Source organism: Pollicipes pollicipes, unplaced genomic scaffold (assembly GCF_011947565.3).
Source record: "Pollicipes pollicipes isolate AB1234 unplaced genomic scaffold, Ppol_2.1 Scaffold_4881;HRSCAF=5763_pilon_pilon_pilon, whole genome shotgun sequence".
NCBI classification, from domain to species: domain Eukaryota; kingdom Metazoa; phylum Arthropoda; class Thecostraca; order Pollicipedomorpha; family Pollicipedidae; genus Pollicipes; species Pollicipes pollicipes.
The window spans coordinates 22301372-22325314 of record NW_023596576.1 but is presented as its reverse complement, the minus strand read 5'-3'; the positions used below and the strand labels follow the sequence as shown (position 1 = coordinate 22325314).

General features: G+C 48.6%; 1 protein-coding gene across 1 annotated transcript; it reads right to left on the bottom strand.

The window, feature by feature from the left end:
* Window positions 1–12027: 12027 nt before the first annotated feature.
* LOC119101452 (tumor necrosis factor alpha-induced protein 8-like protein) lies at window positions 12028–21959 on the bottom strand. Its single transcript, XM_037224793.1, has 3 exons — window positions 21858–21959; window positions 15231–15386; window positions 12028–13443 (listed from the first exon to the last, which is right to left on the bottom strand). Exons 2-3 carry the CDS (start codon window positions 15375–15377, stop codon window positions 13021–13023), a joined length of 570 nt encoding a protein of 189 aa, XP_037080688.1. The 5' UTR covers window positions 15378–15386; window positions 21858–21959; the 3' UTR covers window positions 12028–13020.
* Between the last annotated feature and the right edge of the window lie 1984 nt (window positions 21960–23943).

The following is a 23943-nucleotide window of genomic DNA, read 5'->3' as shown; positions in this document are numbered from 1 at the left end:
TGATAATAAGGACGGATTAACCTCTACAGCACCGCTAAGTGGTGCTAGGGTCAGATGGCAAGGCCGGACAATTTTAAGTAGAATCTTTATTTTTCGTGCCACTTTGACCGTTAATTTGATCAGAGGGCATACTCAAAGTTGTCAAAAACATGCGCTCCTCTCCAAATTTTGAGCGCTTCAAGTTTATTCTGATAGACTTTCAGGAGCGGTACTTCATGACGGTCGTTCCCACGCAGAGCTCCCGCCGCCTTATGTGACCTGTAGCGGCCAACACCGCTCGATTTTACGAAACTGCCATCCCGGTTTTCGCTGTTCTTATTCCTGACATTGCGAGCGCGCAAGGTCTACAACTGCGTTATATTGCTTGTTTCACCTGACGACTTCACAAAAGAATGAGCGTTCCTAGGCGAACATGGGTTGGCATTTTTCATTTTTAACCTCATTTCGATCCACTCCATTCCACACTTCTGAGACCCCTTACGGTTGCCGGGCAAGGAGCCCGTGAGTAGAACACTAGGGGACGCATTATCATTACCGAACCAGGGCTGAATGGTCATTCCGTCCCAGCACGGGGGGGGGGGAGCATTCCTGCTACCATTCTAGCGACGCAGAGGGGGGGGGGGGGGCGGGGCCCTATGGTCGATCCGGAAGTCCTTGAGGGACACATCACACGGTTCTGTACACCATGAATTATACTGAGTGGAGCGTCAACAGCCACACAAAAGAGCCAACGGTACTTAAAAGACTAAATGGAGTCGTCAAAACTGGGGAAACCTCGCGTTTGCGTGTAAATATATCCGCTCGCCGTTCATGATAGGATGATATGCTGTCATTTACCACAGGAAGTAATCGTGTCCAGTGCGGTTGGAGGAAGATGGCTAGTGAGCAGGGGCAATCATCATGTATATTCCAGATAGTACAAAAATAAGCTGAACACAGTTTAAATCTGAAAATTGGGAGACCGTTAACATTGCTGCCCCCTACCTTGAAAATGGCGCGGGGGTAGGGGTAGGGCATGACCCTCTACCCCTCCGCCCACCTGTTCCTACGCCCATGTCTGTGTCCCACTTCGGGTGTAATTTAACAGATAAGTTTCTGGCCATGTCTAGGAATAGATCATGCGTAGCCTGCGATGCTACATCACGGAGTTGTTCAGAGTAATAATGAATGATAATCTCCGGGTAATTTGGGGTCGCTGAGCCTTGCTCCGCCGTCTATCGGGGGACGTTTGAACTAGCATGTGCCAGCACGGACGCCAGGGTGACGGCTCGGGAGGACTGCCTGCGTAGTCTGTAACGCACTCTCAGTCAAGTACAGCGCACAGTATAACTTACAATTACCACTTTCATAAATAAGGCAGCACGTGCTCCAGATCATGAGGCCCAGTACTGCGCAAAGGAGGCCCCGGTGCTGGATTGCTGGTTTGGGAGGCTAGGTTAGGGGCACGGGTGCCGATTTGTACTCTTTTGGGTGGGCCACTGCCCCCCCCCCTCCCCAACATCTTATCTGCCCCCCCCCCCCCAATGGCGAGTTTAGCCCTCCCAACCTCCTGGAGGCCAAGTGCATGTGGGACATTACAGATACGAGCTCGAAATTATGTCAAACTTAGAGAAGAATTTACTAATTGTTTCATGAGTAAAATGCCAAAGAAAAGGCAAAAAGCGTTATCATGCACATTTGTGTGCACATGACTGATTAAGTAACACTTTTTAAAGCTCCGCGGTCGTATTGTGTTTACCTGAGTCTTGTACTGCTTTTTTCTGCGTGGTGCATGTCCTTAACTACACTATTTATATCTCTTGCTGACTCTGGCGTAGTTTTGTGCTACAGTGGTAGTGCTTTGGCATCATTCAGCGATACTTCATACAGACCGCAGCAAGTTGCGTCGTTTTGCTACGTTTTATCACAAGATGAAACCAAGGCGGAGGAATATTTGCATACAAAAGGGCTGCTTAGTTATTAGCCGTCTATATTAGGAGGACGTCTTGAAGCGTGTCGACCCTCACTCCGACGTGAATACGCGATGAAACCGTTGCAAAAACCAGACGACACGGGAATGATTTGTTTTCTTTTGAGTGGACCACTGCCGCTCCAATTTGGTTCCCAACGGGGGTTTATCCTCCCTGACCTTATGGATCCGGGGCACAAGCAGAACATTGCAAATGAAAACTCAAACTTATACAGATTTTAAAAGTTTACAGTCAATGTTTCTCAGGTAAAAGGAACAAAAAAGCAAACTGCAGTGTCGGTTTCAATTGAAAGCAGATTGCGGAGTTCGTCGAACAGTGTGTACTGTAGCATTTTCTGTTTTTGCTACATTCTGCATGTTTGAATCGCACAACTCATACGCCCTGTTGATCCTGGTTCTAGTTTTGGTATTGCCTGAGTGATCTGGCGTTGTCCGGCAATGTTTAAACCTCTTAAGACTGCAACAGGCTGCGGCCACCGCGAAGTTCTACCACGTGTTATTGGAGAATTCACGCGCCTTGGGGTTTGGGGGCCAAGTTGACCTCCCAAAGGTTTTTATGAAATTATCTCCGAACCACCCAGCGTAGCGGCGCCAAACTTGACATGGCTATAGGAATGAAATAGCCAATTGTTTGGTGCAAAATATTTGCAAAGTCATTGACGTATAGCAGGTCAAAGTCAGGCCGTGGCTCTCAGTGAATGCAGTTTTTAGGGATTCGTTCAATCTTGCGTGACAACGAAGTGTTAGACGAGGCCATACATCTCTGAGATAGTTTCCTAGACAGTTAGTCAATTGAATTTGGAAGACCTACTTATTCTATTGACATTGGCCAGCTATGAGCGTCAGACCAAGGTCAAAACCAACATGTTTTTTACTTGAGAGTCTGCTGTATAAGGTAGTTTCTGATGCTCATTTCAAATGTGTTAATAACGGGGACCAAAATAGACATCTGCCATGCACTTCTTAAAGAGAATGTTCCACATATGAATGCATTGAAGCAAGCATCAGGCGTATAACTATTGGTATACTTCTCAGTGGAAAAGATTGCTCTATACAACACAACATCTATGTTACGCAAATGTGTTCTTTACTATGTCTTTGTTTGATTACGTCATCGCACCTTGCACAGCGGTGATTAAGAGCCAATTGACAACCGTTATATCTAGAAATTGTGCCCACAATTGAAAGATGTGACCGACTCCATAATTATATCTGTATTGCTTTTGAGCGGCGCATGGCTAATAAAATGGCAGAGTTTGGAAGACACGATTATGGCGTCATCGATGCCTGAATGGCTTATAGTTCCCTCAAGACAGATTGCACATATTCGCGGGCGTGTAGCTCCGAAACTAGAAGCGTTTAGGATCTTTAGAAAGACAGATCTGTGGACTGCACCCGATGACATTCAAGGCGGCTATTTCAGTTCAAAACCCCAAACAAATGCGGAATTCTCCCGTCCAAGGTCAGAGGAGATAGCTGACTTAAAATGATGTAGGTAGATATTTTGTTTTCAGGAGCATGCCACTATCGTAATCCTAAATGCTTGCTCAAACTCAAAAATGAAAATATTTGTGATTGATTGATTGGTCACCATGACCATGCGAATGCCAAACAAGGACACTGAGCTCAAATGGACATCAGTGGCCTTTTGCTTAGAACAGATGTCTATATTCACGGCGTTTGCGTAAGGGGGTCTAGGACACTTTGGACACCAATCTTGAGTTTGACCTTTTTGACTTTATTTGACCCAAAAGCCAAAACGCAGGAACTTCATATTTTGACGCAACTGAGTCCCCATGCATGGCAGCTAGCACTGCAGAGTAGGCGTCTCTAGTTTTCTTAGTTCTCAAATTTCACGGGGTCAAATTGACCCCCTCCCCACCCGAGCGAAGGGTATTCAACGGTCACCCGGGCGCGTGTTAAACCAAACTCGGTCAAAAATTAGTACCCAAAACCGTGACAATTTACTAGCTACTACGTTCGGAAGAACACTCGAAATGTACCGATCCCCACTTCGACATTAATATTCAATGAAACAGTTACGAAAGTCTGACGATCAAAACCATCCGACTAAACTTTTGGCGGAAATCGTCCGAAAATGATCAGCAAAGCAACACTAGGCGCTTCGGACATTTCTAGCGTGAGTGCTGCATTGCAGCCTGAAGTCCGCTCTACGGCTTCCTACCGGGGTTTTCCGTGGCAGCCTTGAACAGTCGCGCATGTCAACTTACACAATTAGTTATTGAATCAAACGCGTCCAACAGCGCCTGAAGCCACATAGCATCGACCATATGTCGGCTACTAAAACCCAGTTTTGTTCGTCGAAGCCCAACAAAAAAGTTATTATCCCCGGCGACAACATCTCACGCTGAGCCAAAGCGAGATAGCGTGTCTGAAAAACCTACATAGCTAGCTGAGACTCGTGCTCTCAAACTGTGAGAGGGAGGGGCAGGTCAAACCCGGGTAAAGTCAAATTTTCAGGGACGTCGACCGTGTTGAAGACATATTGAAAACTGAATCGGGTTCTCGCACTGTACAGTGCGCACGAATATGACACAGAACTGCATTCTCGGATTTAAACGCTGTTAACTTTTTAGCACACAAATCTGAACTCCGTATTTTTAGAGAGAGAAAAATATCGTAATATATGGATACAATGTTGTAAATGCCAAAACACCAGAATGTATATCATCAAGGTCAAGACACAAAAGAATAACAAGCACGCTAACAGCAAGTTTCTCCTTGTCCGGAAAAGGAAAGGGTCTCATAAGTATTCAATAAAGTAAATCGAAATGAGGTAAGACATAAAATTAGGCAGTCCCATGCTGCCTGAGGTCAATCCTTCTCCAGAATCGACTAATGAAACAAATCACACGAAAAGTTTTGGGCCTGTGCCCAAAACTTTTTTGTGAAAACAACAACAAAGGAAAACAAATCTTAGCAGCCAAAACACCGATGGGCCGGGGCTGAAATTTTTTTCAAACCGAGCGGCATTGGCCGCTGCAGGCAACAACAGACGACGGGCACCAGGCGCGCGAGAACAACCGTTGTGAGTAGTCCTTACGGAAGCCTTTCAAAATCATTTCATATCGTTCAAAGATTAGACTGGGATGTACATTTCAGCTGTATGATTTTGAGGTTGGTTGACTTTTAAACAGCGTTAAGGTTACAGCAACACAGAAATGAAAATTTTGCTTCTACTTTTTCAGCTCCCCCACCAGATTCCAGCACGAGTTCGCAGTACTGCCAATGTTAATTCGTTCCTGTTGGCAATCTAAAACTCGTGTAGCTGATGTGTTCGCTTGAGCTGCCTTCTAAATGCACTAACTGATGCTTCAAAGCGTTCAAAGACACTTCTTTCAGACGCTTCATCGTTCTCGTCCGCCTGTTGGCCACCGCGCAGTGTTGGCCGAGAAGGGAGGCCGACGCAGTGCCGCCTGCGGAGACTGCAACGCCGGGGACCGGGTTTTATTTTTGAGGCTTGCAAGCGCGCATGTTTATAACTATCTGATCCATTTTTTCATTGATCAATTCTGAAGTTAAGTTAAGCATTCCCAGACTCGTGGGACGGCAATGGCAATGCCAAACTTTGATCCCGTTTCCATCTACAATCTGTGTTCACGAAGTCCTGTAGAGTAAGTCGCTCTAGAGCAAAGAAAAGAAAAGAAAATACGGCAAAACCCTTAAATGTTATCAGTTAACAACGGAAAGTACCGCAACATCGTAAGAGGAACATCAGAAAGCAATGAAAATGTTGTATTCTGTGAAGTTATTTAGCGCCTGACTACTTCAGCTTCTTGAGTTCAAAATACGAACATAATTGGACCTTCCCGTGGCCTCTGGCTTCTGATGAAATTGAAGCCGGTAAAAAGAATAATGAAACGAAGAGGAACGCCTCCAATAATTCTTTCACAGGGGCTCTGCTAACTCTGTGCCCTCCCTCTCCCCCAAGCCCCACCAAGATTAGCTGAAAGAGATGCAATCACCGAGGTTTTTTTTATAAATCCTGTTATGGACACCACAACCAGACTCGTGCAGAAGTGCACAGGGATTCCAGTTGTGCTTTTACAACAACGTCCTCTAAAGCCAAAAAAATGCGTGCATCAAACACTGCAATCACCATTGCTGCCGAATGTGTTTTACTGAATCTCTGTTGTCGTCACGGATTCGAAAATATTTTTCGGCCAGAGTGATAGCGGACCTCCAAATGTACGATCATCGTCAGTGCTGTCCGGAGGTGGTTGGGCTGGCTGAGCGTGGGTGAGCTCATTGATCACCGAGTATGCATGCAATATTATCACTAAAGAGCCAGCTCAAGTAGTAATGCCATTATAATCAAACTGGATTAGGCAAGGCATTGACAAGACTGGCGCTTTGTTTGCCACACGTTCGAACTGCAGCAGGATCGGGAGGTTCCGTTCAGATGCACAATGGCTTGGAGAAGTGCACCCCAAGAGTACAGCATGCTCGCTATGCGTGTTCAGTGAAACGAACGGGAAAAAGTCAGTCTAAACATGAAAGAAGTTGCCTAAGCATGGTTACAGAATGGCTGAGGACCACTGCCTTACGAAATGTGCGGAGGAGCTCTTACGTTTTGCTTTAACTGAATGGCATGCATTTTGTCGATTGCGCTTTGATTTGTTGAGGACGTGCGTGTAAAATGGTTGTGATAGACACGTATATTCTGGACAGTCCATTCTTGTAACTACATAGATGCATAATTAATAATGTACCTAAGTACGCAATGGCATATTATGCGCATATATCACAGCTCAGTATGCAAAGGAGCACCCCCTCTGTCACCCAAAGTGGCATGTTTCTAAAAAGCTGATGCCAACTGCGGTTTCCATCGGCTTCCGTCATTGCTGTGGATAAGCACATTTCAGCCTTCAAGATATGTCATAAATTTTGATATCCATGCACAGATAAACTATAAGTATCTATGTATATCAACATATCTTAAGGATGAAATCCGAGAAGTTTTTCACACCTGTCCCTTTTTGCTGACTTCCACGACTTGGCCCCCCTCCAGTCATTTTAAGAAATCGAAACCCATGGTTAGGAGGCACTATTCATATTCCGGAGGCCCCATTTCTGCGAAACGAGGCCCGTTTCATGAATCAGGTGGTGACGGTTCCGCATCAGGAGGCCCTGTTTTGCGATGACGAGACCCCCGACTAGATTTATAGACCCCTGTGTGAATCATGAGCATTCTATTCTGGATTAGGAGGCTCCCCTTTGCATCAAGAGGTCCAGCTTCAGGTTACCGAGACTCTTTGCTGGATGAAGTAAGGCCCCAAGTTTGTTTGTTTCATTGTTGACGTTTATATACCTGGTATTGATATAATAGCATGCGTGTAACAGCTTGATGTAGGAGCCGTGGCCCCGGCAGCCCCACCCTTGAATGCGACACTGCGCAGAAGGGCCCGCTGTTGGGAGGCCCCATTTTGTCCAGGAGGCCCGCTTGGAAATTCTGCTCCCACCCCCAGCTCCAAATTCGGGGCGCTACCCATGCTCAAGTACGTGTGAAGTGCGTCAGCTTATGGACATAGTGCAAGTGCCAATTAATTTTCGTTTTTTCAAGTTTCGACTAGGCCGCAGTAGTTTTGGCATTATAGAATGATTAGCTGAGACACACAGATGGACAAGCTGCATATAAGAAGTCGCCCTCACTTCAGGGCTGTCCAAAAAAAGTCGAGCAGATTGACCTGAACATAAACGAAACGAAATCGCATTGCGCCAGTTCACGAAAAATTATAACCTAGTAATGCGGCGAGGAGCATCACAGCAAAAATCAGATGACTCCCATTATAGCACCGGCCTTGTCACGCAGTGCAGAAGCCAGGTTTTGATTTCGTTGAAAATTGACGCCACCGTTCCTGGAAGGACACGAGGGGAAGGTGGCAAGCCCAGGTTCAGCAACATACCATGCGTCTGCGAGCTCAGACGTGCACGCGGGCATCCGCTAATTTTTTTCTTAAAACATGATATGTGTCAGGAGATTAGTATGATTGAACTGCTAAAATTTCCTGCCTTTATTTCGTCATTGCCCAAGGTTGGTATGGCTTCGTTCGACCCCAACTATCAACAATGATGCCATATTTATGCGGCATCGCATACGCCTTATGCGACGGCGGTCTAACTGTTAATTGTTTGCCTGCATCAAAGCTTAATATATTTGGTCAAGGCTTTCGATTGTGATCGACAAGAGATATGGATTTTGTGTTGTTCTCTCTTAACTGCTGGACCTATGGCTACCAGGACCCGGCATTCAAATGATTATCACCAAAATACCAGCAGGTTTCTGAAAACTTTGTGATTCTACTACTGCAGAGAGTAGGCATAGCATATAAGCGGTAGCTTTGCCTCGCCACCCTAAAAGAGTGTGCCATTCTGACAGGCATTCAAGGACGTCTGCCTAATGTCGATCGCTTGAAAAAAGCCTTTTAAAGGCGTAAGAGATGATATAGAAAATGGGCATATGTCAAGTCCTATAAAAACATTTGGCTAGTCTATTCGATATATACATGACACTGGTGGGAGGGGAATAAGCTTCCTGAAATCCAAATTTTAGTTAAAAACGAGTCATAAAGTAGCACAAATAGTTTTTTTAATTCATGTCTATATATATATATATATATATATATATATATATATATATATACACCATATTTCCTTTTCTTTGCAATATCAAATATGATTATAGCATATTGTTTCTTCTTGGGGTGAGGTTCTCTTTATGTTAGAACAATTCTGCAAAGTTTTGACCCTCTTACGAGCCCAATGGGTTGTGATTATACGGTTACAATTCTGTCATCAAGGTAGTCCTTAGTGCGTGGCGTTTTGGCTGAAGATAACGCACAGAGGAGGCAATATTTCAGACGTGATTTTAATGTTTCTTATGGTGGGTGAAAAACTTGGCCTTTGCAGCATATTTCTAAAGTTTGATCTGAAGTTTTCGATTCTATGTACACCTGGAATAGGCGCACATACCAAACCGTGCTTTTTGCGTGAATCCTGGCACCACCATCCGGCCGCAGATTTTCGGTTCAACGGCAGAATTTTGCGGCGAAAGCTGACGTGCCGTAATGCACGAGACAGTCCTGCTCTCTGACGTCACCTGACATTCAGCGCGACCGCTGTCGTCAGGCTATCCCAGTCAGATGCAAAAAGTAGGCGCCTAAAGCGACCCAAACACACTTCGCTACGGGTAGGTGAATCAGAGTGCGGGCGTCATCGTGTGATGGTACGAACAGCCGCGAACCTACTGGGTGATTGAGACGAGCAAACTTTCCTTTTCTGGCAGATTTAACCTGTTAGACGTATTTAGTTGTCCCAATGATTTTTAGACTCCCGTCCGGTGGCTCAGTTGGTTAGAGCTTCCATTCCACAACCATGGCTGGCAGGGTGAGTTCAAGTCGCTTTAGTCGCTTGCTATTTGGCCTTGAGAGGCATTGCCTGCGGCCGGTGGCAGCGGTCGCGCTAAGCCACGGGTACTGGATCTACAGGTTATGTGAACCTGGCAAACAGTGACGTATTCGCGGGGGAATATATTCCCTTTTGGATATGTTTTATCGGCTAGATTGCTGGACTAATGCAGCTTCCCTCCATAATACGGTCTTCTATAGAAATTTGATGCAATAAAATTCAAGAACTTAGTGTGTGCTGTAAGATCTCGATTGACTTTTACTATTTAGATATGTAACGAAGGTACACCGGAGCAACTTAGTAGATATTTCTGTTGTATGACAAGCATTTCAGTAGTGCTAAATTCGATACCTCTACAAAATCTGTTGTTGTTATGGTTAGGGGCATGAGTCTCCGCAGTCTTACAGCACGGCATAAGTTTGCAGAATGAAGGTCAGGGCGTAGATGTTCCAATTTCAGCTTGCTCACATCGCTACAGATTCCCTGTGCAGAATCGTGTCGACGTGCACCGTGAAACAAGAGTGCGGCGGACGCCGCCTCAATATTAGTTCTCAATAAAATTAAGACAAGACTCGCAGTACGGCATGGTTTCGTGCCTGCCGCCATGAAGTGCCTGTTTAAGATTTTAAAGGCCAGGGTTCGTTCGAAGTATTTTATTGCATATGGGTTCTGAATTTGAAGTTTCAACTACTCCAACTCGCGAAGGAGCCTGCGCGCAAGCCCGATGTGATAAACGCAAAAAGACACGCTTTCAGTGGCGGCGTCAACGCCTCCCCTGATGAGGGTCGCTGAGGTGGAGAATACTGTCGAGGCGCCCTTCCCCTCCCCACGGTTTTTGAGGACATCTTTTTGGCACGTTCTGCAATCGTGACCAAGTTTCTGTGTCTTCTGGGGCATTCATCACCCGTGTTTGGACACAAAAATGTGTCCATAGCATCTGGCTTCTGAAAAGATATTTTTTAGGCAATCTCGGCTGGCGCGAGCGGCGGGTGGGCGCGACTGACGAAGCCGCCGTTCGCGGAAGCCGGGACTTCACATGTTACATTAGTGGAGCCTTATATTATGAATATATGCTCAAAACACACAAAACTAGATGCTGTATGCTCAGAATGAGTTAAAGCATTTGCGTAGTCTTCATGACGGGAAAGACTGCTTCGATGAGCCGGGAGTCAGCAGTCAGTCAGCGACTTTGGGTGACGGTTGAGCTCTGAATCGGCGTTCAGACGTGTGAATGGCATACTCTGCGCACTCGGTAAAGACGCCAACAATATTGACAGGCGCCAATTTCAAGTGTGAGTGATAACGCCAAATACCTAGGCTCAGAGGTCAATGGATGAGCAAGAAGTTGGCAGAAGGTCGGCCCTAGTCGATACTTTTAGCACCACTACTACACCTGCCAAGCTAGCAGCATAACTTTATCACATCGTCGATCGATATCCCGGGCTGCCACAATTAGGCTAAAAATTGACGGACTAAGAACAACTTGGTCCACGCATCTTAAACTATGAAAAGCTAAGTCGAACATACAAAACTTCGCGAGGTATATGCCCAAGCGTAGTGTTTAAAAAGCTTGGGCACTGGTCTACGAATACGCAGTTTGAACTTAAACAAAATGACGCCTCTGACTGACCTTGAGCTTAAACCTAAAATGCTTCAAGCAATTGTGAATGCTCACCTTGCCTTTACATGTTTTGGAACGCGTAGGCTGACCGTTGTTAGCCTAGCATTTTTTGGAAAAATGGTGAGAGTCCTGAAAATTGATGTACAACTTAATATAAAACTGTTGCTAGTTTGACAGGTGTCCCAAAAATTGACTTAGGCTGGGTCAGGCATGTGAGAGCGCCCAAGTTCTCGACGCGCTGCCAGGTCATGCTTCCAATGGGGGTAAATCAAAACGCAATGCCACCGAACTCTTATTATGAATGCTCATCGTGTTGTCATCGCATGATGATATCGCATGATGGTGTTTATCCGATTATCCGACCGATTATCGTGTGACGTTTAGACTAGAATGGCAGGCAGTTGAGCCGAGAGCATGCTTTTGTGACCGAACAAAATAAAGGAAAAGCATTTGCATGCAAGATTAAGATATTTCGAACCCAGCAAGTAGAGCCTGCATTCCCACGCGCAGAACTCCTCGAGAAGCGGGGTGTAAGTATCTAGAAAAACTGGATGAGTATCATAAGCCCAGGGACGATACTAGCCCCATCTATAAAACAGGTGTCTTACCAGTATCGCCACCTAGGTTAGCGCTGCAACGCCTGTGCAAAATGACTTGCAATACAAAGCTAAGGCTATGAGCTTTAAAAATACGCCTTGCGATTTTTATTATTATCATTTATTATTACATGTTAAATACGAGAGAACGTACATTTTGTCTAATGTTGAAAGGATTTCAACCGTCTGTACCGTCTCAATCTGTCCAAAAGCTGCCTCTGAAAAAGACCCTTTCCTAAGGGCTTACAATGCTGTGGCTTGTTCAGGCGCTCTACCGTGACGTCACGGCGGGGTTGTCAGATAAACTTTGGGGTGCCCTGGCGCAAAGTGTCAGTTGACGTCAGAGGGGAGGACGGGCCGTGCCGAGCATTGCGGCACGTCAAAATTTCGTCACTAAATTCTGCTGTTATGCAAAATGAACAGTTTATATCCCTCCTTTTCTTCTGCCGTTTCATGGTAGGCATGGTTATCAAAATGGTCCGATCTTGGAGACTGCATGGGACCAGTCGAATTCATCATGAAAAGTTCCCGCTTTCGTTTTGTTGTAGCATCGCATTGGCAGCCTGGATATTTTTAGAGGTAGTCCTTGTGGCTCGAATCCACATATATTATTGGCTTGAATAAACGTTTAGGGTATTGAGCATGTATGTTACAAATCGCACTTGCCATGTACAATCGCTCTGCAATAAATATGGTAAATACCTGACTAGGCCAGCCCAGTCCATCGAAAAGTCAATCTGTTTAAGCACCACAAAAATTACAGGGGAAATCGTGGATACTCCGGAAAACATTTGACAACCACATTTTGTCTGTAAGATCGCTGGCCACACGTAACACAGAATTCTTCTTGTGCTCGAAGTGTGAGGAAAACAACACGCAAAGCAGTCGACGGAACTCGTACTAAATTGTTCAAACAAACAAACGAAAAATTAACCAAATGTGGCTGTCGACAAGCCCTGTAGGGTAAAATTGCATATTAATCTAGATGCATGGTATTCAGGCGAGCATGTCTGGGTTGGCAACAGCCAAATTATTGCCGGTGTTGCCGTGTTCGCTTACAAGTTCCAAAGACAATGCACTTACCAAATTTACAAACACGTATAGTTATAAAATTCATCTTGCGAGCTCGGTGAACATTAGTTATATTACTTTCGCCCAAAGTTTGACGGGAGAATATTTCACTTCAACTCTATCAAAGGGCGAGCGCTCACAAATTTTAGCGTGAGTAAAATAAATCACTGGTGTAAGAAGGGTAAGTTTGGGCAAGTTCACAATCCAAACAGTAAAACATAAACACGCCGCCTGCACGAAAACAGGTAGGCCTAAACAAAACGCATGTGTCTGCAGCTAGATGAAACAAAACAATGACTCCCTGTGGTCACAGCCGCGCCTGCACCAGCTTTGCTCTAGCCGGCGTCGTCTTCGAACGTTTCTAGGAGCGCGTTCAGGTCTTTGGTGATGGTGCCGAGCAACGCGCGGTGGATCGAATCGCCCGAGAACACATCGTCTAAAAACTGCGGATTTCCGAAAAATCCGAACACACTGTCGATCCGCGTCACCGTTTTGTCCGTCAGATGGCGTTCGACCAGCTTGAGCAGGATGCTCTTCATGTCGGCCAAACTCTGCGTGATGAAGCTCTGGTCGTAGGTGAAGTCGATCTCGTAGAAGCTGACGATGGTCATGGCAGTCATCTGGAACTTGCGCTGGAACTGAGCCGCCAGCACCCGCTCGTCCTGGTTGAACTGGTTGTTCTTATTCAGGATGCCAACCTTCACCATGACCTTGATCAGGTTCTTCGTCACCTTCTCTGACACTTTCTTGTCGCCGCTCTGCAAAGCAAACACGCTGTCACGCCGAAGGTGAGGCGCTACCTCCCCCTCCCTACCGCTGCACCCGTCGCGCCTCCATGGTCTCAGAAACATGTGGAACAGCACGGGACTGTGGCTGATGAGCGGTGAGATTATAGTGAACTACAAAGGCTGCTGTCTTCAACTCGCAGACCCCGATTGTCCAGGCTGGAACAACATCCCGTCCCACTGGCGGACGGGCGTAGACCAGAACAAAACTGCGAGGGTTAACCACCTTACCTCTTACGGGTAGTCAAGTGCTGTTATGTGTTTTGCACGCAAGCGTTTAGTACTATAGAGGCTTTAAAAATTGGAATTATAATCTTCCTTTGGTTAGTCAGGTCGTGCAAGTTGGTAGCACTGCAACTTCGTTTTATAAGCTATTGGTCGTAGACTCGACTGACTTATCATAGTTCGCCCGCAAGTGGAATTTACAAACATGAAATTATTCATTGCATTTATGATACGTACGGCTTCGGCGCTGTCCCAGCACCTCACGGTGCCAGTGGCACAACTAAGGAGGAGCTTCCGAGGCCACGCCCCGCTCCCCCGAGAGGTACCCCCTTCCCTCGAGGCTCCGCCACCTCCAGGGGTAACACGGAAAGGCCGACGCCGGACCCACCAGCCGGGTGCTAAACTGAATCAGAGTACTGCAAGCCCCGGTGGTCCCAGCCTCAGTTCTTCTTAGGAGTTTAAAACGGCCGAAATGCTTCTGGAGTATATAATTGGGTCACCACGGTTTCAAAGTCACGAATCACGGGGCTAAAATGGTCCTCTGAGTAAAGTCTGGGATTCTATAGCAATCAATAGTACCCCATCGGTGAAAGACCCACCTGTGACAGGATTTAGCCCTCCTCCTGGTAAAATGTCACATGATGATGATAAAAACTAGCCTTCCTCCTGCGCCAAGTAAAAAAAGCTGGATGCGCTTCTGCACGGCTTCAGTTCTACCCGCCCAGACAACCTAAAATAGTCGTGACTTGCGCTCTGATGCAGCTGCGTCTCCACTGCCGCCCATCACGCCACCGCCCGAGAGCGCCGTCCCGTGCGTCTTCCCGTGCCGGCTGCCGGCGCGGGCGTGGTGCCGCTGCAGTGCGCCGGCCGCCCCGGCTGGGCGCTGAGCTGAGTCAGCTGACCGCCAGCTGGGCGGGCCGGCGCCGGCCGGTCCGTGTTTACGCTGCGGGGGCGCGCGCGTCCCACCGAGAGCAGCCCGCGGCCATCCGACCTTTGGCTCGGCTGCATCGGCCGTGGGGTCACGGGGCAGACCGCCAGGCAGCCGGCGGGGCCCGCCTCTGCCGACGACAGACGCGGCGGGCAAGCAGTGTCACAGCTCCAGCTGCACGGCAGACGCAGCGATGCAGCCTCCGGCAGCGCAGACGCCCATATATGGCCCGCGTGCACGAGTGGGTTACCTTATATGGGTTACGTCGGAAATCAGCGTGGGGTGTTGGTTCTATTCATAAGATGATATAATGGTCCTGTGAAAGGCGCCGACAATGCATGGCATTGCTGCATGCATGCGGACTGGGAAGAACGGCGGGGTTAGTCCAGCTCCTAATCCAAGTTTACACGTGTGACATCAGTTTGTCCAGGTGGGAGATGGAACTGTTCCGGTTCTTCCGTGGCTTCACATAAATTGAAATAAATGCTCATTTGGCACGAACATCATTAGGAGCAGCGTGCAATATCTAATTATGCAAAATACCTGGACAAGTACTCTGTCTTTATTGGCGGAGGAGTTTATACAGTGTCAGGGAGGAGCTGCTCACCACTTCCTTGCAGAGCTTGCATAGGTTATCGAGCAGTTGGCTGGTGGGCTCGTCCACGACCATCTTGGCCACCGTCATATTGCTGAGTTTGCTGGCCAGCTTCTTCTGCGCCCGCAGGCCGATATCCTTGGCTTGGAATTCGCTCATGCTCGTTCCCTAGAACAAGGGTCATTAGTCAGGAGGAATATGTTGAATAGCTGTCACCGCAGTCATGACTCATGGGACGCACCGAATCAGTTTTTGCCCACCCCGAAACGATCGAGGACATGACATGACTCGGATGAATGCATGACAGGCACGACGGACGACGTAGACATTCACCGCGGCGAGTCGTTTTGAATTTCAATCCAAACACTTACGCAAACAGGTATGGATCGTGCTGCATGCTAATGAGTATAGACACATGAAGTGTGCGAATGTCATTTATTTTCTCCACGGACCTCTTCTCTCAGCCTTCCATGAGATTTCCTCTTCCTCCCGACAGCAAGAAGGCATCACGCAAGACATGCTACCAAAGTATAAAACATTTGGCAAACTGCCGGCATGCTTGTAGTGGGACCATGCATTCAGATTTCGGTAACGGAGCCTGGTGAAAAATTGGCGATTAATCATGTCTTTGGCTGAGCTGCGGCCCCCCACTTACTGCGTCATCACCCGGCGCACCGGACCCACCAGACCGCGGGGCCTCAGCCGGCCCGGCCCACCAGACCACCGCTCGCCACCGTCCGACCCATAAAACCGGGGTCCGCGCCCTCTGTGCCACAGTGCGGCAGCTCCTCAGACCCAACAGACCACTGTCCGCACCCTCTGTGCCACAGTGCGGCAGCCCCCTTTCTCCTCCCCCCCGCCCCCCTCTGCGCGCCACCAGACCACCGCCCGCGCCCTCTGTGCCACGGCGCGGCAGCCGGCCCGGCGCCAGTGCTATTTGGACAGCTAGGATAAGGCCGCGTCTCGATGAGGGCACGCTTGTCACTCGCGCTGAGCGGCTGCTATGGCCGGCCTCTTCGGGGCGCCGTGACTCTCCCCCTCCCCTCCCTCCCCCGTCCGGCGGGGGACGGCTGACTGGGCACCGGATCAGCAGCGCTACGGGTGGCAGATCGTCGGGGTCGACGGGCACGCCGTTTTGTGTCGAGCTGGCATGCCTGGTCTTGGCCAGAAACCGGAGTCGCCAGGCAGTCTGCCCGCGGGCAGGTCAGCAGGGATAACAATCTGGTAGCAGGCCTCGGGACCTGGACGCTGATTGGGCGGCGGGCCAACACGTCGGGGATGCCGATTTGTTCGCGTGCTCATTGATCCAAGACACCGATTCGCGAGCAGGCCAGCTGATGTGGTTTATAATTCATTGCCAGCACTACCTTATTTTTATTGAGCATGATTCCTCGGGCGTCTGTGCAAGAGTAATCGTTGATGCGGGTACATGTCGAAACAGCCATGCATGCCCATTCTTGTTTTCTTGAAATTTGGTAGCAGAAATGTAAAATAGTTTCTGTGGCGAAAGGAAGGGTTGCGAATGTCGTGATTTCAAGCATTGACACCAGGAGCAAGAGGATCAGCCAGCTCGTTACAGATATACTTTGTTGTCGAACACATTTTTGCCCAAGGAGTGATTTGTTATGGCCATCGCCATCGCGTGTTCATGGAGGGTCTAAGCGTACTCGGCACTTAGCCAGTAGTTTGTCGCAGCGATGTTATAACCTCATCTCGTAGATTGCTTTCATAAACATCCTGAGGTAATTTCGCACGCCGCGGTTGGCTCCCATCACAGCTCATGGGTCCCGGTCTCGGGTCGTTGCACCTGACTCTCTTCACACGGCAGCAGTCAGCAAATGAACCAGTTCCGTCGCTCCCAAGTAATTGCCAAAACGGCGCGACCGCTGCACGGCCCCCGCGCCAGCAGGCCGAGCGGCAGCCCAGCGGCAAGGCGCGGGTCCCAGCAGCAGCGCGGCGGGACGGGAAGGCGGCGGTCGAGCCCGGCCAGGCGTCCGACGGCAGCCGGCCGCCACCGGCTGAGCGCGCGCGCCGCGGCCGGCCGTGGCTGGAATGCGGGGCTGGGTGGGGCCGGATTTCGCCCCGGGCGATGCGCGGTTGCCCAGGGGCGGCGCGCGCCGCGGATGGCGCGGCGTGTGAGCGGCGGGACTGCACCGCGCGGGTCGAGCTGAGCTCAGAGGTGAGTCACGTCCGCTCTCCTGCCTGTCCTGTCCGAGGCAGCCGCGCTCTCCGGCCGTGTCGGGAACGAGAGTTGCAGGCGGCTGCGGAACGAAGCGAAAACACCCTCGCGTTTACTACCGGGTAGATATGGAGAGGACGTCTGCATGCTGGTCGTTTATCGGCACTGCGGTTAGGAACGACTATTAGCGCCGGGTTTATAACCAGGCGCAAATATTTGCGCGGTTCGGCCAAACCCCAGAGCACTGACCCACCCACGTGATGTCTCGCGCAGAAAACACTAACAAGTAGACGGAGACCAATCAGCCGTTGTTCTTGTTCCTTAGCAGCCTTTGCATGCGCCTGGCATATATCTCTCGCACACTTCTGGGCCTCGTGGGGCTCCGTCAAGCGCTTGGACTTGCCGTACGGGGTTCCGCCAAACGCAGCTGCACAGCAGGGGCACCCATACATATCCCGCACACGACTGGGCTGGCTGCTGGCGACTATCGCCACCAGCGGACTTGAGCACTCTCGATGACCTCCTCATAGGTTCATCCAGCAAAACATCGCAGTTGACATCATAGTACGCTGGGGCGTGCCAGTAAATTCCACATGTACTCAGTGACATTGGCTGAGAAGGCTGCACTGCGCTGTAGTTGGGACGGCAAGGTTCCCATTATCCTCCCAGAGGGTACACAGCGACCAGATGAAGACAATACATTTTCTAGTGGCGAATATGCCCATGGCTTGCTTTAAGCAAGACACCGATGCAATTCAAATGTCCGCAGCTGTCGACTGGCGTCGGTGCACCAACGACGACGAATCACGAGCGCAGGGCTGAAAAGTGCCTTTTCCGTCACCGACAAAATTTGGAACGGTTCGCATGGTCACCTGGAGTCAATCCTTTAGAAGCCATTGCACCTCTAAATGCAATAAAACACAAAGGCAAATTAAATGTAAAGGCAAATTAAATGCAATGCGGCATAACCATCGAACATTTTCGTTTCGGTAGTTCATTTGCACTTGGTTGCATTTGCTGGCCATCAAACATTGACTGAAGGTTGAGACTAAGCTAACAAAAATATTAGATAAAGGTATACTTAACATAACCAACCTAAGAGCGTATAGTCTCCTTTTTAGTTAGGAGGATTCCTATTTCTAGTTACCATTGTTATCCATTATTTTTCACATATCATAATTTGGGGGCTCATCCCCAAGAACCAACTCTGAGAAACTACACCCGTGCTGCCAGCTGCAAATCTGAGGAGAAAACTGTGTTTAGTGCATCTCGGAGGCAGGCTCAGCCATTTTTTCCCTGCGCTCCCCTCCCCTCCCCTTCCATCCTTCACCCCTGCAGATTTTGCAGAAATGCAACCCTGTGGTTCTACATTTACCAATAACATGGTACTTCAAGCACCTGAAACAATATCACTTCTGTTTACGTTTCGTCATCGTACAACCAGATAAAAGCGTTGGTGTCCTTCATTATTTTGTCAGAATCCTTGCCGGTGCAGAAAGCGCACTTTCTAACATGATCCCCATTATTTAGAGCAAACCCCAGACAATACTGGTATCAATAGATGCAACCGACATTTTTGAACACCTTTAGCACCTTCACTTAGCTTTATATGTAAGATCATAATTGAAAGCGTTTCATGCCATGCCTGTCCACCGATCAGTGCACTAAGTCTGAGCTGCGGCGTGCAACGTGAGGGACCTACACCAGCCGTGCTCTGCCTCTGATCTCGAAGCCGCTGTTCCGCTGAATGGCAGGAAGCCCCGGATGAATCCTTGACATGTGTCGTTCCAATAACCCCCGTTTACCTCCGAGGCTACAGCTCAGGTATCCATAAGCAGCAATCCTTTATCGGGCCTTCTAGCCAGTCAGCTTCTCACGACATGAACACAACCAACAGCATCCCACAACCTTGCACTGAACCCAACGCATTACCGCGTGGCGAGCGACCAAGCCATTCAGTCTCAAATGACACGACGCTTTGAAACGCTGCGTGGCAAACTGATCACGTCCTTCGCAAGATGCTGTGGCCAGCCATGATTCTTGCGACTAGTAAAAAGCCTAGTTATTTGGCATTTTTATACTGTTCAGTATGTAAAGTGAATTTTGGTTGAAAAAAATGTGAAAAGCACTGATCTGGGGGGGGGGGGGGGGCATGGAAAAAGCACTGTGTCATCCCTGATCTGTGACGTCAGCACTGAAATAGTATAGTTTGTAGTATGTTTCTGTCACCTGCTAAAAACTACGCTTATTAAAGCCACTATGTTTGGCGGCATTTTATGGCCCAACTTGCTCATACAGTGAAACGCTAACGTTTTGACTTGTGTTCACGCTGCGAGAGTTCGCGAGTACAGACCAATACTATGCTTTTGAGTTTCGCCGAGCTGGGATGATCTGTTGTAATATGGTCTTGTCTGTTGAAATTTGTTTTCACTTTTTGCAATTTTTTCACCAATTAGTTCGCAAAAGTTTCAGCTTTTGTCACCGATAATATCCGGTAAATCGGAAGCTTTTTCATCCCTGCACGAGCGGATGAAGAGGCGCCATCTCCTCTGATAACCATCTCCCGCTGTCTTGAAACGGAGACTAAGATCAGCAAAACAGCGCCTGTGCACACATGCGTCGCCAAACGTAACAATGACATTACATTATATGGCAATGCAAAGTCACATGCAAATAGGTCTGCACCAGGCAACACTATACCACTCCTCGGCGTGGTATCTGTTCGGTGTAAAAACGGTCTCTGAAGATCGGCACGAGTAGACCAAATCAGGATTTAGATTTGTCCAAGCTCTGCCGGCGGTATATGTACCCGGTGACTTTGGGAATATGTTCGTCCGCACGCAGCTTGTGTGCATCAGTCGGGCAGCGATGGTTCCGCTCTGCCTCCAGTTAAATGTTGGGCCGCTCAAGTCCGTAAGAGCCTGGCTGTCTATGCAGGGCCCGTCGGCGTCACGTTAAAGGCCGCAAAGTTGGGCGGGACGTGCCATCACCGTCCCCACCTTGGTGTGAGGTTCATGGCTGGTGGCCGGGAGTCGATGGTTCGGCGCCTACTGAAGCCAGCATCAGATATGATGAATTAAGTTTGCGAATAACTATTGGTATACTTTGAAATAGGAAAGTTTGATCTAGTCAACACAATTTCTCCATTTCGCAAATGTTTCTCAATACGTCATTACTTGATTGTGTCATCGTACCTTGCACAGCATCGATTAAAAGCCTTTTGATGACCGTTATATCTGGAAATGGTGCTCACGAACGCCAGACATGGACGATTCGACAGTCATATTTTCCTCTGCCTTGATCATTGCATGGCCAATGGAATGGCAGGATTTCAGTGACGTTACTACGGCGTCATGGATGCCTGGGTGATCTTGAAGTAATGTCCCCCGAATAAGTCTGCACATCTTCGCGGGCGTGTAGCCCAGAAGCTAGAGGGGTTTAGGTATTAAATAGGGTAGGACTGTGAAACGCACCGATGATCTTCAAAACGGCCATTTCAGTTCAAAGCCCGATACAGATGCGGAACGCTCCCATTAAAACTTTCGTCCACGTTCGGTGCTCCTGACAAGGATCATGCCCCACGTTTAATGCCTCTCACACTAATCCTATGCACGTGCAGTGACTGCCCGACGTGTCCGCGCCCCGAACAAATCTCTCCAGCCGCGGTCGGGGCTGCGCCTATCTGCCCTTCCGCAGCGGAGGATGCGGTTCCTGGGTCGCTTATCCAGAAATGAGAGCCAAGGCCGCCGGCGGCATCCGGCGGCGCGCGCGCCGCCAGGGCGGCACCAAGCCGACGCCAGCGCGTGCTTGCATTGCCCACATGTGCATGGTCCTAGATAGGCTTTTTAGCGCGCCGAACCGAGCCGGGTGTCGGGTACCGTAATCACACAGTACCGCACAGCTGTGAAGGAATTTCAAGGAGCTGTAGGAATCTGATGGGGAGAGGTCGACAAACGCTTAGTATAAAATGTATTTGCATGCATACCGAAGTCAGGGGTTCTTTGCACGGAAAGTGCCTTTATAATACTGACAAACATTTTAAGTTCTGCATTTACGATTTGCGCACACACACACACACACACACACACACACACACACACACACACACACACACACACACACACACACACACCACACACACACACGCACACACACACACACACACACACACACACACACATATATATATATATATATATATATATATATATATATATATATATATATATATCCACGTCTATTTCTTTCAAGCCTGTTGCTCCAGCATTGGCAGATTGAAACTGCTCTAAAATTTGAGCCACTCACAACCTTGTGCACAATAAAATTATGCGAGTCGTGAATCACAACGACCCGAAATGACGAGCAGTCTCACCTCCAGCCTCCCAGTATACTTAACCCCACCTGCTCACTACTTCGGCCCCGTTCCCCTCCGACACCCGCGCACGCGTCCATCGCCTTACCTGTGTGTCGCCGCCGTCACCGGGACGCTCCAGATGCCGTCCTCCACAGCGCGGGACGCCGGCAGGGGCGCCGAGCCGCCCTCCGCGCTCCGGCCGCGCCGACCGGCAGCACTGAGCCGCCGGAACGCAACCGCGGCCGCTCCTGCTGCCATCTGGCGGAACTTCCGCAGCACAGGCGGCAGAGTGACTGGACTGGCGTGCTGTGTTCTTCGGGCGGCTGCTGCCGTGTTTCCGTGCCTCGAAGGTTATTTTTCGACGCAGCTCTGCCGGGCCACTGCGTGATTTGGAGCCTTATCCGAGGAAAAACAAAACTATGACACCCATTTTAGGGATACTGCGTACCATGATTCCTCGGACATGCAGGCCTAGCCATATGGAAACATCTGCGCATACGGCAAATGCTGCCGAAACTATTGTCTGCTTTGCCAGGTGAGAGTAAAATGAATTGAAGCAAAGAATCTTTTAGATAAAAGCAGCAGAGGGTATCTGCTTGGTTTGAACCAGGGGTTCATCTAAGGAAAAACAAAAACATGGAAAATACTATCATTTGTTTTGTCTTGGTAGTGCAATGTAGCGATGTAATAATGTCCATTTCCTCGGATAACGGTAGTCATAACATTATATTTTGGCAGGTGCACTTCCGAATAAAGCTCGAATGGACCGGGACCCACGCGCAGTGAGTCACTGATTCTTTACAGCTGGGGGAGAATCCTGCTGCCCCCACTCCCAAACGCCGTCTGGCTTCGCCGGTGCCCAAGCATGGCTGGTCAGATAGTCTCAGTAGAGCTGAGGATGTGTTATATGTTTGATATACATGGGATACTTGGGCTTACAAACTGGACCAGTCGAGATACGATCTTACGAGATACGACATACTTCGCGTATCTCCTATCTCGTTAAGGTCAAACACAACTCGCTGATAACGAAAAGCATGCCCATACCCCTCTCCCTCAAACAGAGTGACACCCGGAGGTCAATTAGCTGAGTAAGCACGCCGCACCGCCGCTGTATGACGCTAATGCCTTTAAACAGGGTACGATCTGAAAACCAGTTATCAGTTCCAGCCTGAGATACCAAACGGTCAAACCTCAAACTCCATTGTGGTGGTAAAAAAACTCTAAATGCAAATTTTCAAGGTTAAAGGACGGGGTAGCGCCGCATTGCCGCTGTTCGCGACGTATTTGCACAAACAAGGCGTCATTAGAAAGCCCGTTGTCGATTCCAGCCTCAGCTTCCAAAAACACCTGAGTTTAAGCACGGGCTTTCTAATGATGCCTTATTCCAATAGATCAGTTCCATATAGCGGCAGTGCGGCGCTACCCTGTCCTTAGACCTGGAATTCTTCTCGGGGTTTGGCTTCAACTCTGGTGTTTTTGAAAGCTGAGGCTCGAATGGACAACGGGATTTTTAATGACGCCTTGTTTGTGCGAATCCATCCCATACAGCGGTAATGCGATGTTACCTCGTCCTTTAACTTTGAAAGTTGTTTTTGTAGTTTTTTGCAATCACGATGAATTTTAAAGCCTTGTTGATTTGATACCTCAGATTGGAACTGGTAACTAGTTTTCAGATCGGATCCTATTTAAAGACCTCAATGCCATACAACGGCGGTACGACGTTCTTTCTTGGTTACCTGACCTCTGAAGGTCAATCTGTTTGAAGTGGGGGAGTATGGGCCTGATGTACGTTATCAGAGGGCTATGTTTGACCTTAACTCTCATTTATACGCCGGACAGTTTTGATCCAGTTATATTGTTTTAAAGATTGCTGAGCCAGATTCTCAAATGTTATGCGAGCGTGGAGCACCGGTTCAACCTCTGAAAATCTATCAGATCATAATGACTAAGCAAACGAGGTCACTGTGCCCGCGTTTCTCATGAAGGGATTACGGGGCTCTTATGCTATCTTACGAAAGGATCAGTACATCAGATGTACCCGGCCATATCTAAAAGCATGCTTCTCTAAGTGCACTGCCCACATCGCTGCGTTCGAATGGCGCTGGACTTGAAATCATTCAGGAGGCATCAGTTATTTATAAACGATGTGCAGTTCACGATACTTCGAGATGGGGAAGAGCGTTGGTTTA